The following is a 17,036-nucleotide window of genomic DNA, read 5'->3' on the forward strand; positions in this document are numbered from 1 at the left end:
AGAAGCAGGGAGTAGTACAGGCCAGCAGGGTGTCCTACAGCAAGAGCAAAGACCATCATCATCCATAAAAACGGAGAAACAGATGGATTGACAAGAGAAAGCATGCTGAGCACTGCCAATTGGGTTGCATTCATCACGCAGTTTCATTATTTTTTCATTCTCTGTCTGCTTTTCCTGTGTGCTTTATTGTGTCTCTGTTGAGATTTTCTGAAGGTGAAGGGGTGCGTTTCATGTTTAACTTCCTCTCATCCTTCATTCCTGCCCTCTGTGCATCTCCTGAGGTTAGATCTGGTGAGGGTTGTAGGTAAAGGTTAAGGTATTTGGGGAACTTTGTATCATTGCTGTCTTACCTGTAGGGGGGCACTGGAAATTGCTTTCTGATAAAAATAGTGCTTTGTCTCTATAACCTGACCTATTTTTTAAACTCAACACTCAGTGGAAGCCCTCCTGGGCCAGGAACACAAAAGAAGGTGAGAAAGAGACACTATACACATACACACACAGATGCATACAGTATTTGCACTGATAGAGGTGACCTGACAGAATTGGAGCAGATTTTGTTGAACTGGCCAGGTTTTTCATGACAAAGTTTTTATTTTTCCTTTTCATTTCTGTCCCTTTGGCTTTGCCATGTCTCCCTTTCCCTTCCATATAACACAATTGTCAAAAAGTGGTCTCTAGCTGTCACTGGGGTGGTCCCCTTTCAAAAAGTACACTTTTGCACCTGAAGAGTTCATATTTATACCTCAAATGTGCAAGGTATTGCTACCAAATGTATACATACATGTACCGTATATAGGGCCATATGAAATCGCTTTTATTTTTCCCATATTACGTTTTATTTATTCTTAAAGGATAATTCCGGTATTTAACACTTTGAGTCTCATTTCTGGTTTGTTTTGGATGAACTACAGTGATGCACACTGAAATTTTGACAATGGGTCGTGTCTTGAGTTTTTGACTGGTTTAGAAGCGTCTCTTGACTGCTTCAGAATGGAGGTCAAGGGCCACGCACAAACACGTCATCAAAACAACACCCAACGTTCACCCCCAAAACTGCGCCACTCACCGAGCGGTTCGCGGTGTTCGTTGATAACCAAAAACAAGTAGTTTAGCGAAATACAGTTTCTGTTGTGTTTTATTTGGCATTTTGTAAAATTCCATTTACTTCTCTAGGAAGACTCATAGCTCGCTAATACATCATTCCGCCGCTGGAGACGGAAAAGGGGTCTGTTTACATGTGGTTGTAGTTTTTTTGCTCGGTTTCTCTCAGAAGAATTTTTTCCCATATTTGATGGCTCAGTGACCAGCCGGTTTGAAGTTGAGCTCGATTGTAACTGTTCCGTTCAGCTACCTTGTACGGCAAAGTGGTTGTCGCCATCAAGTGGTCGGGAGTGTGCTAACGCTTCAGACTCAAATATAGAGCGGAAGTATATACACGGTTGTGAGGTATCTGAAAAAATAGTTCCACTGTAGCAAATAACACGGATTGAAATCATACATTGCGCCATTATATTTGTTTTTAATAATCAACGAACACCACAAACCACTCGGTGAGTAGCACAGTTTTGAAAATGAATGTTAAGTGTTGTTTTAATGACATGTTTGTGCATGGCCCTTGACTTCAATTCTGAAGCAGTCAAGAGACGCTTCTAAACGAGTCAAAAAGTCAAAACACGACCCATTGTCAAAATTTCAGTGTCCATCACTGTAGTTCATGCAAAACAAAGCAGAAATGAGACTCAAAGTGTTAAGTACCGGAATTATCCTGTAAATTCCATGTTTTTGGTTTTATCAGTGGTGGCACGTGACTGCTCTAGCAAGGCGGATGCGCTTATCATTGTTTGCAATGCATAACGCATAATTTTTTCTTTACGTAAAATTATACAAAAGAAAAATGTTTCTACGCATTTCTGTCATTTGCTAATGAAACAAAAAACTAGTATTTGAAAATGAGTTGTATGACTGAATGCAAAATTCCTTGACATTAGGCGTTGTATAGTAAACTCCATTTTTATGCTCGGATTCCATGATCCCGTCCGTGTTTTCCGCATTTCCGCAGACAGGAATTACTTTATCACATAAGATGTCTGTAAGAGGGAGACAACAACTTAAAATTGTGGAAGGTTTTACTTAGGTAGCACAAGTATTGTATCCGACAAAAATGTAACAGAAGTTTAAATAAAAATATTTAAATACTGTTATCACGCGGCACTCTGAAATGCTTGATTCTGATTGGCCAGTTGCGACATTCTGAGGTTTGTTATTTCCAGTTATTAGACGGCACGTTGGAATGCTTCATTTTGATTGGCCAGTCACTTCATTTGCAGGGTTGTTATTACCAGATAACCGCTTGAAAAACTAATAACACACAGACACGGTAACCCGGATGCTACAAATCATTTTGACAGGTACAGTTTAATATTACACAAAAATGTAATATAAATATGTCTATTAATAACATATATGACATTATATTTACAAATTATTCAACCAAATAGCATGTTCATGAATCATGACATGTGAACGTCTTGTCCTTACGGTAAAAATAAGCTAATATTTCAAATCACTATTTAAAGTTCTTTTTCTTACTTATGAGGTAAATAGCCATGTAAAAAGTGGGATAATGTACAGACAGATGGTTTTTATTGCGAAATAAGCACCGACAGTGTGATCAGACCTGACACGAAGCGGCTGGCTATACATTACCATTTACATTTAGCCTGGATTTCTCAGATAGGGTCACATGATATTTTATTACAAATGATTAAACCAGTTTAGCATTTTTAGCAACTTTAACATGTCTTGGCTTAAAGCCGTTATGAGTTTTCCCCATAGAGGGTTTGCATTTCTTAAAGATAAGGTAATAAAATAAATCAGTTTCTTTTGTCTATATATTTACTCACACGAAGTAGCTGTGTATTACATGAGGTAATGTACATTCAGCCAGTTGTTATAAAAATCCCCAGTTGTTATACAAGACCCATGTCCTGATCACCATATTGGGATTTATTCTGCGATAACAACTGACATTAAAAATGACATTATCAGGCTGTGCACAGAGTACAGCATCAGAATACATTAGTGTTGTTGCATACATACTGTACCTCGTTTATGGAATAGTTTACCTTTCTATGTCAGATCTACAATTGATGCATTTAAATCTCATTTGTTGGCTTATTTGTACTCTTTTGCATTTGATGGCATTTTTCAGCAATAATTGCAGCCATTTCTTGCGCAAAGCAATTTAAGACATGCTTTTTTCATATCACACACGCAAAAAAAAAGGTAAATTGCGTTGTGTGAATCTAAGAGGGAAACTCCTAGATATGCAATAAGGTCAGTGGCAAAAATAAAATGTAAAATTACAGAAAAAAGCAGTATTTTTGTATTACGGAAAATTTCTGTCATTTATTGTGCCCATTATTTTACGGTATTTTTCCGGCACCCCAGCTGCCGGAATTTTTACGTTTTTTTACAGATTTTTTTTACAGTGCCACATCTTTTCAGCGCTAATTATGCACTTTAGTAAATCCCACCAGTCGTTATATAAAGCTCATATAACACAGGCTGTTTCTGCATTCCTGATGTTAATCTGGAATACCTATAGAGTAGTATTACATCCTTTATATCTCCGAAGAGTCTTTAGTTTAATCAGATTTATAAAAGAAAGATTAGCTTTACGAATCTTTCCGATAACGTACGAAAAAATTAAGAAGGAGTTACTACCGCGGGAGGAGCGAGTACGAGTCATGCAACACTATACAACACTGTTTAACTTATGATTCACTACATGTTCGTGTCATTTATATAATATGCACGCGACTATTTCCAACATAAGACAGTCTTACTTACCGCATGCAACTTATGACCCGGTTGGGACTTCCAGTGCATCAAACACACATGCAAAACTTCGCTGCTACCCCGGATAATAAACTATGTCCATTGTTTCCATAAGGCTGACTTTCTTCTCCTTACATCCAAAAACACACTTCTTTATGCCATTGGCGAGTCTTGAAATTAAACAAAGCTGACGTGTGATATGATGTTTGTAAGTTCTAGGGTCTCCCGCTGATTGACGGGTGGGCGGGGAAACCCCTGAAACGTCAGCTGGACCTGTAATCGAAAAAACTTTCTGAAACTTGTACGAACCCTGGTGAAGTGACACGCCCAACTGATTTTTTAACACTTTGCCTATTTTAGCATGAGGAAAGAATATAATAATCTAATAATATAATCTATAACTGTGTTAATAAGTCAGAATGCATGAAATACCATTGAACCACCCCTTTAATGCCAAAATGATGCTTTGCTGTTAGTAAATCTGTCCTTATATGTGTTTATTATGTAAAGCACTTTGCTCAACGTCTGTTGTTTTTAATGTGCTATACAAATACATAAACCTGAAAAAAATGAACCTGATATAGAGACAGAGCGCAGCGCGTCACAACCTGAAAACCACGCCCACCGGGGGGGAAAGCAATCCAACAGTCTCCATTGACTTTGTATTGCAAAAGGCCGCCTCCTTGTCATTTCTGGCTTATAACAAAAAACTGAATAATGCCTAAAAGCTGCTTTGGGACAATATGTACAGCTAACAAGCCAAAGAACACAGAAATAAGTTTTTATAAGCTGTCGAGCCGTAAAACCCAGTCTTTAAGGAGAATAAAGTGGATCGCCGATTACGTTTCCCCCTATTGGACGCAGTTTTACTAATAGGAGTACTATGAAAAGTTGCCTGTTTCCATTTCTGTGTCTAAACGCTCGTTTTTTGAAGTCGACAGCTTATAAAAAATTATTTATTTATTTTTTTGGCGTGTAGATGTACACCTTGTCACACAGCAGCTTTTAGGTATTATTCTGTTTTTAAGTTTAATCTGTAAATAAGTTTTTATAAGCTGTCGCCCCAAAAAACGAGCGTTTAAAGAAACAAAAATGGATACAGGCAACTTTTCATAGTACTTCTATTAGTAGAACTGCGTCCACTAGGGGGAAACGTAGTCGGCGATCCACTTTATTCTCCTGGGTTTTACGGCTCGACAGCTTATAAAAACTTATTTCTGGGTTCTTTGGCTTGTTAGCTGTACATATTGTCACACAGCAGCTTTTAGGCATTATTCAGTTTTTTGTTATAAGCCAGAAATGACAAGGAGGCGGCTTCTCGCAATACAAACTCAATGGAGACGGTTGGATTGATTTCCCCCCCGGTGGGCGTGGTTTTCAAATTTGCATAACGGCGCTCTGTCTCTATTTTACATGCCACATTTGCTTAATGTAAACAGTTGTTGACTGTATTATTGTGTCTATGACGTATGGTCCTCTGTGTCATAATGTAAGCAGTTGGTTTTCAGTACGCATGACTGGACACCAACAATAAGCCAAAGATTTGGAATGGATGAGCTGCAGACTCAAGGGTGTACAGTACTGTACTGTGAGTCAGGATGTGTTTGTGTGTTGTGTTTTGTTGTGCCCTGTGGTTCTAGCAGTATTATTACTCATTTCAAGTAGACAGTGTTTCTGCTCCCTGGCTTTGACACACACACACACACAAAAACACACAGCCCAATCTGTGCCTTGAGTCCCCACACACCCACACTGATAAAATAATTAGTCTGTAACTGCTGATCCCGAATGATTCCAGCTGACCTTAGACCACCTACAGTATCGCACATTCACTTTAGCGCTTCCTTGAACACTCATGCTTTCTCATCTATACGCACACTTGTGACCTAGCCATGACGGTTAGAATTTCTTTTTCAGTTCCTATCACTTTGTTTGGTTTCATTTTCCTTCCTTCCATTGGAAAAATATTCCCTGACTAACCATGAATTTTTCACATATATGTTATGAAAAGCTAAAAAGGGAAGTTGCTAAGCAGTGATACACAGAATCGTTGAGTGTAGCGATTACAGCCGTGTTTTATCATAAATAAATCAGCTATTTACCAAACAGAAAGGACTGGAACGAACCGTTTCATAATATAATATAATATCTTGCTATTATGTATGCAGATGTTCACCTATAGAAAAATGGAATTGTGTATGTACACTACAGTTACTGTAAAAAGTGCGAGTACAGTATCTAAGGGACCTCCAATGAAGTGCTGCTTTTTTTTAAATCCCCAAATACTCAGCTGGATCTAGTCAAGGAGATCTGTAGAGGACAAATGCACCACTCCAGCTGTTGTGAGGTCAGCATTGCAGGGCTGAGCAGGTGTTGTGTTAAGAAAACCCATTTTCCACCCTGTTCTGAGGTCAGTCTGTACGTCGGCTATATAATGGCTTTAAGAATATCAGTGATCTGAGCTGTTTTTCTTTGTTTTTGAAGAAAGTGCCATGATAACTCTGAAATAGCTTTTATCTGAAATAAAAAAGAAATTCAGACTGTTTGTTAATTTTCTGCCAAATTAAAGGTGCTATTGCTGGTTACAATAAAGCACTTTACTTTGCAATTATAGTTTAATTGGAACACATTACAATATAACAGCATGCTTTTGGTCTAATTTTTCTGATCATCATCAAGAAATCTCTCCAAATTAACACCATAACGCACATTATCGTCATCCTTTACCAAAACCATATAGTTGATGTTAAAACTTCAAGAGCTGTAAAAATTGTTCACTGCTCCAGGGAAGAGTTTTCCTTTACTGCGCAAATATTAATGTTCTTGAGGGAATCATTCCTGGAATCTTCATGTCTGTTAAAGCCAGTTATTCTGCAAGCTGGTCAATGCTCGCTCATGTGTTAAAACCCATTGCTGGTTCTTAGTAAGCTGTTTTAGGATTGCCCTCTGCATGAGCACTGATCGAGCCAACTATATCAGTATTTTTTTTTTAAGAAAAAGGTTTTGATATTTTACTGAGGTCCTACATGAAACATATTAGTCTGGTAACGTAGACATAGACTTACAGACTTTAAATAGCTCCTGTAGAAAGATGTTTGCTTTGGAAATGTATCTGTGTGATACTCTGAAGATGATTGTATGGTTTTACTTCAACATGATCTCATGGAAAGTTGTGTTATATTCACGCAAAATGTTATTAATATATTCGTTTTTTTATGTGCCTTGAGCACGAATGTCTTTTTCATGACACTCACACGAATTTCTATAAATAGTTTCTCGTGTCCGTGGCATGTCTTTTTTCGTGTCATTTTATGTATTGTTTTATCTTTTTTTTTTCATATTTTGGATTCATTGTCGTTTGGGGTTAGATTTGGGGTTTGGGTTAGAATGTACTTTTATGTATTGGTTTCTACATGTTTTCCTTCCGCTTTTAAAACTATTCTAGCCTGGAGTTGGGGTTTGGGTTAGGATGTTAAAATGTAACAGAAAGTGATTCTAACCCCAACCGCAAGCGACAATGGTAAGAAAATAGGAAAAATCTAAGAGAAAACAATACATAAAATGATACGAAAAAGAAAGTCGTGCAACACACACGAAAAATTTGTGCGAGTGTCACGAAAAAGCCATTCGTGTTCAAGGCACGTAAAAAGCTGAATTTCGTGCCATGGACACGAATAAATTAATCATATTTTGCAACTATTACAAGACTTTCCGCTTTTACTGTTTTACTTACAGATGAACATGGGTTACTTTTTGATCTTTTGTTTGTAAGGTATATTGGTATGTTACAATTCGTTCTACGAACCACAAAATAAGATTTTTTTTTTGAAGAAGAATTTTGAGGTATGCAGCTCTTCGATTGTACATTCAACAATGTAGCACAATATAAAGCACAGCAAAACATTAAAAATGCCTTTAGCATGGGTCTTAATAGATGCCATTTTCATCGCCACATATATAAACTGGCATGGTGTCAGTGTTGTTTTGGAATAAGAGATTGGATGTGAATAACATTTCAGAGCTTCTCCAGAGGTCAACATTTTTAGTAAAGACATTTTAAGATTTTTTATTTTTAGATCTTTATAAACATTGCCACTGAACTTGCACTGTATACAAAAGACTAAAGCATGAAAATCTTCATAATTTACCTTTTCTATTACCTTGAAATAATACCAGGTCATAGGTTTAGATTGGGATAAGAGATGAGCAGATTTTTTTGCTTTGCTTTTTTTTAATTTAAGAAATATGCTGCCTCTCTGAAAGCTGATGAAGTGTTTCCTCCTGATTGGCAGAGGATTCCTCCAGAATCACTTCTCAGCTACTCCAACTTTATGCAACATAATATGTTAAAATTTCCGATACATAATAATCAGATTTCCCAAAAGTGCTTATTTCTACATTTAACAGGCAGGAAAGAGAAAACTGAGAGATTGTGCTGTGATGTGTAGAATTGTTCAAGCCAGTGAAAGTGGCTTAGCAGTGAGGCAGAGAATCAAGACATTATGGGCGTTTTTAAACTGGGCTTGTTTGTTGCGGCCCGATTCAATCAAACCCCTGTGCTTTTGAGTTAATCTCACATCATCACCAACACGCACATACATGTAAAACACAACACGACTTAGCATATATATATATATATTTTATATTTTGTTGTCAGAGAGAGAGAGATGTGCTATGGAATGAGTAATTCATCACTTGTCATAGTAAACTAATGATCTTTGGCTAAAACGCATGCCCAGGTTACATTGCTTTCTAGACGAGTGCACACCTGACTCTAAGCCAGCTAATCCCCCTAAGTTAGTACTGGATCAACAGTACACCATGTGTTGTCTGACACCTGCTGGTAATTAAGAGCACTACAACCCAAAATAAAACCCAGAGGTCAGTTTTAGATAGCACTCTTGTCTCTTATCTCAGTTACATTCTTTATCTTTCTTCAACTTCCTTAAACATCAGTTCATTAACTTATAAGAGTGTATAATTTGATCAACATGATCTCACGACAAGTCAAGTTATAGTCACGAAAAATTTGATTAATTTATTCGTGTCCATGGCACGAAATTCAGCTTTTTTCATGCCTTGGGCACAAATGTCTTTTTCGTGTCACTCAGCACAAATTTCTATAGTTTTTCGTGTTTGTGGCACGACTTTCTTTTTTGCATTATTTTATATATTGTTTTCTCATTTTTTCTTCCTATTTTTAAATCATTGTCGCTTGGGGTTGGGGTTAGATTTGGGGTTTGGGTTAGAATGTACTTTTATGTATTTGTTTCTACATGTTTTTCTTCCGCTTTTAAAACTATTCTCGCCTGGAGTTGAGGTTAGAGTTGGGGTTTGGGTTAGGATGTCTAAAAATGTAACAGAAAGTGATTCTAACCCCAACCCCAAGCGACAATGGTAAGAAAATAGGAAAAAACTATGAGAAAACAATACATAAAATAAAACGAAAATGAAAGTCGTCCCAAGGACCCAAAAAAGCTGAATTTCTTGAAAAAAAAATGTGTGACTATAACACGACTTTACGTTAGATCAGTCTGAATTTCATTGGACACACTTATTTTTAAATACCACCCTAGACCAATGTTTCCAATCGGTGAGCATTTATCAACACCAAACCGTAGTGTTACTTTTTTTAAGGAACATGCAGACTTTTTGGGACTTTAGCTTATTCACCGTATCCCCCAGAGTTAGATAAGTCCATGTCCTTTTTATCTCCATGCGTGCCGTAACTCTTTCTGACGCACCCACCGCTCGCCTAGCTTAGCACAAAGACTGGAAGTAAATGGCTCCAGCTAGCATACTGGAAACTATATTCTCAGAAGCTTCTCAGGAGCTTCTCAGAAGAATATAGTTCCCATATGTATATGATTAAAAGATGGCTGTGTCTCATATGACCTTGTTATTTGTACAGGCTGTTTCTATACAAATCACAACATATAAATAGGAAAATTTTGGCATTGTTTTGTCACTTATTGGGAGCAGTATGCTAGCTGGAGCCTTTCCCTCACAGTCCTTGTAGAGTTGGCTGTGTCAAACAGAGCCACGGGACGCACAGAAAAGAAAAAGTTATGTATGGACGTATCTAACTCTGGGGGATACGGTGAACAGGCCAAAGCCCCAAAAAGTCGACGCGTTAAGCTTAAGAAATAAAACTGAAAAGAGCTAGTATCATTTCTCTCTCAATATTAAAAAACTAGAGATGGTTTGACAGATTTGACAGCTATGAAGCCAACCATGCACAAGCTCCCTCTCAGAGAAAGACCAGCAGCAAAGTTAAGTGTGAATGAAAATGCAATAGTTTTAAGTGATTTTAAGTATTATCTATGCAGTTATTAAATATGGCCATTGAAATGCATATCATTATTTAAATTTATAATGTCAATATCCCTCTGCACACACATATTTATAAACCACTAGACCAGTAATTCTCAAAGTGTGGTCCGCGGACCACAGGTGGTGCCCCCAAACCCCCCCAGTGGTCCGCCAAAAGATGACCTAAACTAGGCAAGTGTTTATACCAGGGGTTCTCAAAGTCCGAACTTCGGTCCGGATCCGGACCCAACGGGAACTTGATCCGGACCCGCGTCCACTTCATATTACAAGTGCATTAATTTCTATGTGATTGCTAAATGTGTGCATTTGCTACTTTAAGAGTATTCCTGGTCCGAAAATAAAACGAGTTATTTAAACATTTCCTGTGTGACGCTGCATCAAACCCAGATATTATGCACAGCTACTTCATGCACTACGGCTTTTGATCAGTAAGTCCATATCAATCTGAAATCACTGTTGGTTTGAGTCGTTTAAAACATGCATTTGAAAAAGCAACAATCGTCAAACATAATCACTATACATATTCTTTATTATCATGAAAATACCTGAAAACGTTTGAAGAACAGCAATATAAATATATCCTTAAGACATTTCCTGGAGCTGCGTGTGTCTGGTTCTTCGTTTGCAGCGCATATTGAGTTTCTGCACTAGAGCGCCCCCTGGCTTATGGATGTAGCGTTATTTCACCGTAATTCATTGAGACATTGAGAAGCATAGTAAGCATTATTTCTTGTGTTTATGTTTAAAAAAATATTTTTAGTTTAAATGCAAAATACACTTATGTTTTTCCCAGACTATTTGTGTTAATTTGTTATATAAACAAATGATTTACATAAAGTTTTTCCGGACCTATGTAAATGATGAGAATTCAGATTTGGGCCTTTGAATGTAAACTTTGAGAACCCCTGGTTTATACAATTGTCACTTATTTAAGTAGATTTTTAATGCACTTGCGAAACTGTGATATCAGTTCTTGCCTTTCTGTTTTAATAACATAAAAATGGATCGGTTGGCTAAACCAAATAGAAGTCAAAATAAAAGATCAAGCATCAACTGAAAGCAGCTAAAATCCTAACACGGTCTCACACCCATGGCGTCAATATTTGACGACACTTGACCATGCGTCAATATGTTGACGCGGAGGGTATACCTTTCGCGTCATTTTTTGACGAACTGGGGACTTCAACACTACTAGGTACGCGAAATTAAACAGTTGTCGCCTGGCATTGGGGTTAGGGAAAGGTTTGGGTAGGGATGTCATTCTGTAATTCTAACCCTAAACCGACGCGAAAATGGTAGAAAATGGTAAGAAAACAGGAAAGAGAATGCAACGGACTTAATAGTATTGCAGTCCCCAGTTCGTCAAAAAATGACGCGAAAGGTATACCCTCCGCGTCAACATATTGACGCATGGTCAGGGTGAGACTGGGTTGAAAATCCACAGATCTATTAGTTTTGTAATGTACTAGTTTTTGTTCATGTGTTAAGTCCCTGTAATTTCAGTGATTTTGGACATTAAGGGGAAATTTTTTTCCAGTATTTTATTGTTACCATAGTTACAATCATAGACTTCATTTACCCACCACCTCAGTTTTAGTATGTTTAATTGCATTTTTTTCTACACATGTGCAGTTTGTTGTTCATATTAAGCTGCAACTCATTTCACATTTACTTTTTCAAAGAAATAAAATTCATATAATAATTTCTGAACATAGCATTGCATTTGTTTTAAAAAAATTAGTTTTTGACTTGAAACAGTTGCATATTAAACTTAAACTTAGCTTATCCTTCCTATTTTCTTGTTTTTTGGGGGAGTGTTAGAGTGAGATTCTGTTAGGTGGTCCTCAGAAAAAAATTGGAAGATAAAGTGGTCCTTGGGCTGAAAAAGTTTGAGAAACACTGCACTAGACTATCTATAGAGGATCCTAATTACTGTAAAATTGAAAGTCAGCAGCTTTTACCATATCTGTTTCTCGAATGTTTTAGAAATACCCCCTAAATTATGCACACATACACATCTGGTTTTACCGGAAGCTCCAATTAAATTCAATTTGGTAATTAATTTAAGTTGACAGAGACTTTTAGCCCGAGCACTTTACTCTGAAAGGTGTTTAATGTCCAGCTGAAGCCTCATTAAAAGTAGAAAAATAGGCCTGCAAGAAAGATTTACACCTCGCCATAACAGCATTTAAATGGAATAATTATTCATTACCTTAATGACAAGACTTCATGCGGAAATTATTCTAAACTATTTCTAAATCATGATTATTATGATTCAAAACAGAAACCAGACAGCCAAACACATAAGAAAGCTCTATATGTCCTAATTATAAATATTATTTACTAATATAATATTATATATATATTATATATATATATATATATTAAACATCCAGTTGAACCACAAATGTGTTTTATGAAGACATCACTACTTTCTTTTGTTGACAGATGAGAAACATTTCAAAACAAACATGTTAGAGCAAAAGAGAGAGAGGGAAATAGAGAAAGAGAGGAGCAAACTCCTTATTCAGCTGCTTTGCTCACCAGCCACACCAAGGATCCTAATCAATCCTGGAAATTGGTTTGTTCCCTGACAAGGTTACGAAATGACAGAGGTTGAGAGAGAGAGAGAGAGAGAGAGAGAGAGAGAGAGAGAGAGAGAGAGAGAGAGAGAGAGAATAGAAAAGATAGATAGGATAAGAGAAGAGAGAATAAAAGAGAGAGATGTTGGTCTTTGTTAACTGTCAGGCTGCAGTCAACAACAGGGATTTTAGGAGTGAAGGAGTTTGGTACAGTTTCGGCTTGGGGCAAAGATTATGTGGGTCATTCTACAGAAAAAGGTGGAATTCGGGTGATGGAAATTTGCTTAAATGAACTTCTTTCAACATACCCAAAACTTCTTTAATAGCATTAATTAACTTGTCAAATCTATGAATTCGCAAAACGGGGAGCTTGATCTATTTTTAACTTTTTAATACATTTAAAAAAAGAATCAATGAGTCATTTATTTGTCATTGGTGTTACCTGTGATTTAAACAACATTAATGTTGATACTAAATATTTTTTCTCATTACAGCTTGTTTATTTAGTTAAAGGTTGAGTAGAGGAATGATAACAGCAAGAAAATAATTGATTATTAATATTTGTTTAATTAAATTCTTACCCAGCATTGTATGAAATTATTTGATTCTCAGTTTGACTTTTTTCTTTAAAACCAACAAATATATTCAACCAAAAAGGCTTTGAATGCAAGACTGAAATATCAACAATGTTTTACATCCCATATCAACAACAAAATATTACTAGAAAGTACAAGAAAATACATTCATAACTCCAAAACTTGGTTTAACACCAATGACACAATGTAACACCAATGACAAAATTAAAATATAATAATAGATAATGAATATGATAACTCATAAAACTTTCATAAAAATTTCCATCTTGTTTTTTTTTATGCTTTTATGTTGGTCAGTTAAAGGAATAGTGCTTAGGAAGTACTCATTAGAGAAGTAACACTAATGACGATAACACCAATGATGGTAACACCAATTACAATTTACAGAAAAAAATTTAATATTTGAACAAAATTACTGCCATTAGCTATGTGCTATTTCATCAGAGATGTAACAATCACATACTTATTCAGTATAATGTATTTTTATGTAAAGATCTTAACACTCCCAGCTATAAAAAGAGTAACACTAATGACATCCAAAAAATCTTATCTCAAAATTCTTAGATATATCATGATATTTTAGACAAATAAGGTAAGACATCTCACAAACCTTTTGCCTTCCTCCACTGCACTTCTTCCACTGACCTCTTGACTCATGAAAAACTTCAAAGAGCTGATGCATTGTTTCAAAATAAAAGTGCTTTGGGTAGGGTAACACCAATTACATAAATTTGGTGGACAAATATTTATTTGATATTATTCATAGTAATAGTGTATTTTTAACATTTCAGTGTTGTAGTAAATTCATACAGGGTTAAGTGTAAATGTAAATTAGATTTGTTTTACAAAAAACATGGTTTTAAATAATAAGTACACAGTTCAACTTCCATGTATGATCAAAGGGACAGGGCAATTTTCAGGACCAGACATGTAAAAAAAAGAAAATTAAATAAATAAACTCTCTCATCATTTTAAGGACAGTCTATATTTATTTAATATATATTATTATGGGATTATTGGGTCAAATTAAATTATTAAGGGGTCTGCAAAAGCAAGGTACAAGCATTTCCACCTTTTTTGTAGAATGACCCATGTCTGGACACTTATGTTTACCTGAACTGAACATGTATGTTCAATAAATACGTAATGTAAAGGCGTGTACGCCTGGATGTTTTCATGTGCGCACATTTACTTAGCACACTAATGCTTTCACAACCTTGTCACAGTGAAATGTGGGCCCATTTCCTTCCCGTCCCTGCTGAACCCTGTATGTAAATTAATATATGATAATGGCCAGCAGTTACAAATCTCACTGTTTCTCTCTCCCTCTTTCTCTCTCTCTCTGTGTTTTTTGTGTTGCAGGAACATTTTACACCCGAGTGCAAGTTTAAGGAGTGTGTGTTTGAGAACTATTATGTGACATACTCGTCGATCTTGTATCGTCAGACACAGTCGGGTCGGGCTTGGTATATTGGAATTAACCGAGATGGAGAGGTCATGAAAGGAAACCGGGTCAAAAAGACGAAAGGTGCAGCCCACTTTCTGCCCAAGCTCATAGAGGGTATGACCTTATGTTTTTGATAACAAGACAACAATGTTTGCTGTACTGAAGTAAAAATAAATGATTTTTTTGTCTGGTTACTTTCTTTCTCTCTTTATCTCTAGTTGCCATGTACAGGGAGCCATCGCTACATGAAATTGTTGAACAAAGTCTACCTAGGAAAACAGCCAAAACGTCAGACTCACCTGTCCATAAAAATAGCAAGAAAGACCATGTGCTACCCGCCCCTGCAGCATCCTAGCGACAGGAGTCGGAAAGCAATGTGTGTAGACCTTTCACTGATCCTCAAAACTATTTTCCTACAGTGCATCAGGGCTTGAAAAGACCCTTGTCGACAGGTCTAAAGCCCATTGCGTTCCTTGGTCTCTCCCACTTTCCTAATCCAGTGGAATACCGAGCAATAATAACGGGAATGGTCTGGGCTCAGAGTGTTTCTCAAGCACACTCCACTTTGGAGTGGCCGTGCCACTTTATAAGAACAGCTATACTTGAAAGAAGGGATCTTCGTCTTCCTTATTCTTTTCTATTTATTTAACAAAAAAACACTTCATTCAATTTAAACTTCCTTTATTTGTTCAGGCGTCCCCCATATCTGTTTAACTGAAGTACCTCTGAAATGTTTTGTCATCATGACTAAAACGGGTTTATAATCTCCTATCCCTTATTTACCTCGACTGCACTTTGATTAGCTTGAGACATCAAAGCCATTTTCCACATCATAACACAGGAAAGGCCCTGCACACTCTCTCGGGAACTATTAGGAATGCTGCCACATACATACATACCTAATATCTAAATAAATAAAACTTCCCCTCCTCTTAAGATGATAATGTTGAGAGCCTTTCGACCTCAGGCAGTAAAAACCTCTTTCACTGCTCATCGTCTTTATGCTAATGAGTTTGTGTGGGGCAGAAATGCGTGTGCGTGTGTGCGTGTAACAGCAATACGATATCATTTGTAAGATGACTTATAACGGAGGGAGTAGGGCTGCATTATTGTTTCTTTTTGTTTTGATAAGTTGTTGTTTCGCTCATTGCAATATACCCAGAGAGCAATACTGTTACAGCTGTACTTTTCTCCCCTCTTTTTAGTATGCGTGTTATTTCGGAACAGGGCAGAATTGATGCAGTGTGCTGACTACTGGGGCTGCAAGTTTTCCAAAGTTCATGTCCCTATATTCAATTCCATTCTATTAGATTTGTCTGAGAGCAGGGCAAATGAAACAAAACAAATGGCAAAAATGTCCAATTCTTGTTCGTTTCTCTCTGGTAAAACTGGAAGAGCTTTTAGAAAAGAAACTTTGGAAGTGACCTCTTTATTTTTTTTTTTTTGTAGACTTTGCACAAGAACCTAATGACGAATTATACTTGCGGATTTACTGTAATAATTTTGAAGTTTTACAAAGATTTGCTATAGTATAGAAAATATACAATATACAGGTATACATACAGTCTTGTTAAATGTGATTTTGGAGATAACAAATTATCCCAATTTATTATGTGTCTTTCTGAAATACTTGATTCTGATTGATTAATCAGATTATCTGTCCGGTATCTCAAATGGCTCCCGCTCTCTCGTTTTAATTGCCGTCATCTTGCGTCTATGTTATTGATTTTATTGAAAATAACCAAGACTTTAGTATTAATTTTGCTGTAAAGTTGTCGCTGTGATCAGTTTGTTGTTTACTAAATTGTTTTGTATGTTACAATGGACTATTTTCCTATTTCAAAACAATTTCAACATTAATCCAATCATTATTTCATTACTTGTATGCTGAGTAGGCATGATGACCCTTTTTTTGTTATGCAGAGCAAAGACCCTTATAGAAACATACTGTTTGATTTGCCTTTAACGGGATAGTTCACCCAAAAATGAAAAATAATAATGAATCACCCTCATGTCGTTCCAAACTCATAAGACCTCAGTTCATCTTTGGAACACAGTTTAAGATGTTTTATATTTAGTACGAGAGCTTGTTGACCCTTCATTGAAAATCTTTATACGGTTTACTGTCCATGTCCAGAATAAAGCAATAAGAAGCAGTGGGTTACCGCTTTGCGTCGTGCCTAACAACGCCCCTTAGCTGTTATAAAATGCACTGTAACCCCACTGCTTTGTGAG

General features: G+C 36.6%; 1 protein-coding gene across 1 annotated transcript in view; it reads left to right on the plus strand.

Annotated features, from left to right (window-relative positions):
* The window catches only part of fgf11a (fibroblast growth factor 11a), a 107,694-nt gene extending 90,907 nt beyond the window's left edge, over window positions 1-16,787 (plus strand). Inside the window, exons 4-5 of the mRNA XM_055198715.2 lie at window positions 14,717-14,915; window positions 15,020-16,787. Coding sequence (XP_055054690.1) covers window positions 14,717-14,915; window positions 15,020-15,156 — 336 coding nt within the window. The 3' untranslated portion in view covers window positions 15,157-16,787. The remainder of the gene's footprint in view (window positions 1-14,716; window positions 14,916-15,019) is intronic.
* Window positions 16,788-17,036: the final 249 nt, after the last annotated feature.

Source organism: Misgurnus anguillicaudatus, chromosome 21, assembly GCF_027580225.2.
Source record: "Misgurnus anguillicaudatus chromosome 21, ASM2758022v2, whole genome shotgun sequence".
In the NCBI taxonomy this organism is placed as follows: Eukaryota; Metazoa; Chordata; class Actinopteri; order Cypriniformes; family Cobitidae; genus Misgurnus; species Misgurnus anguillicaudatus.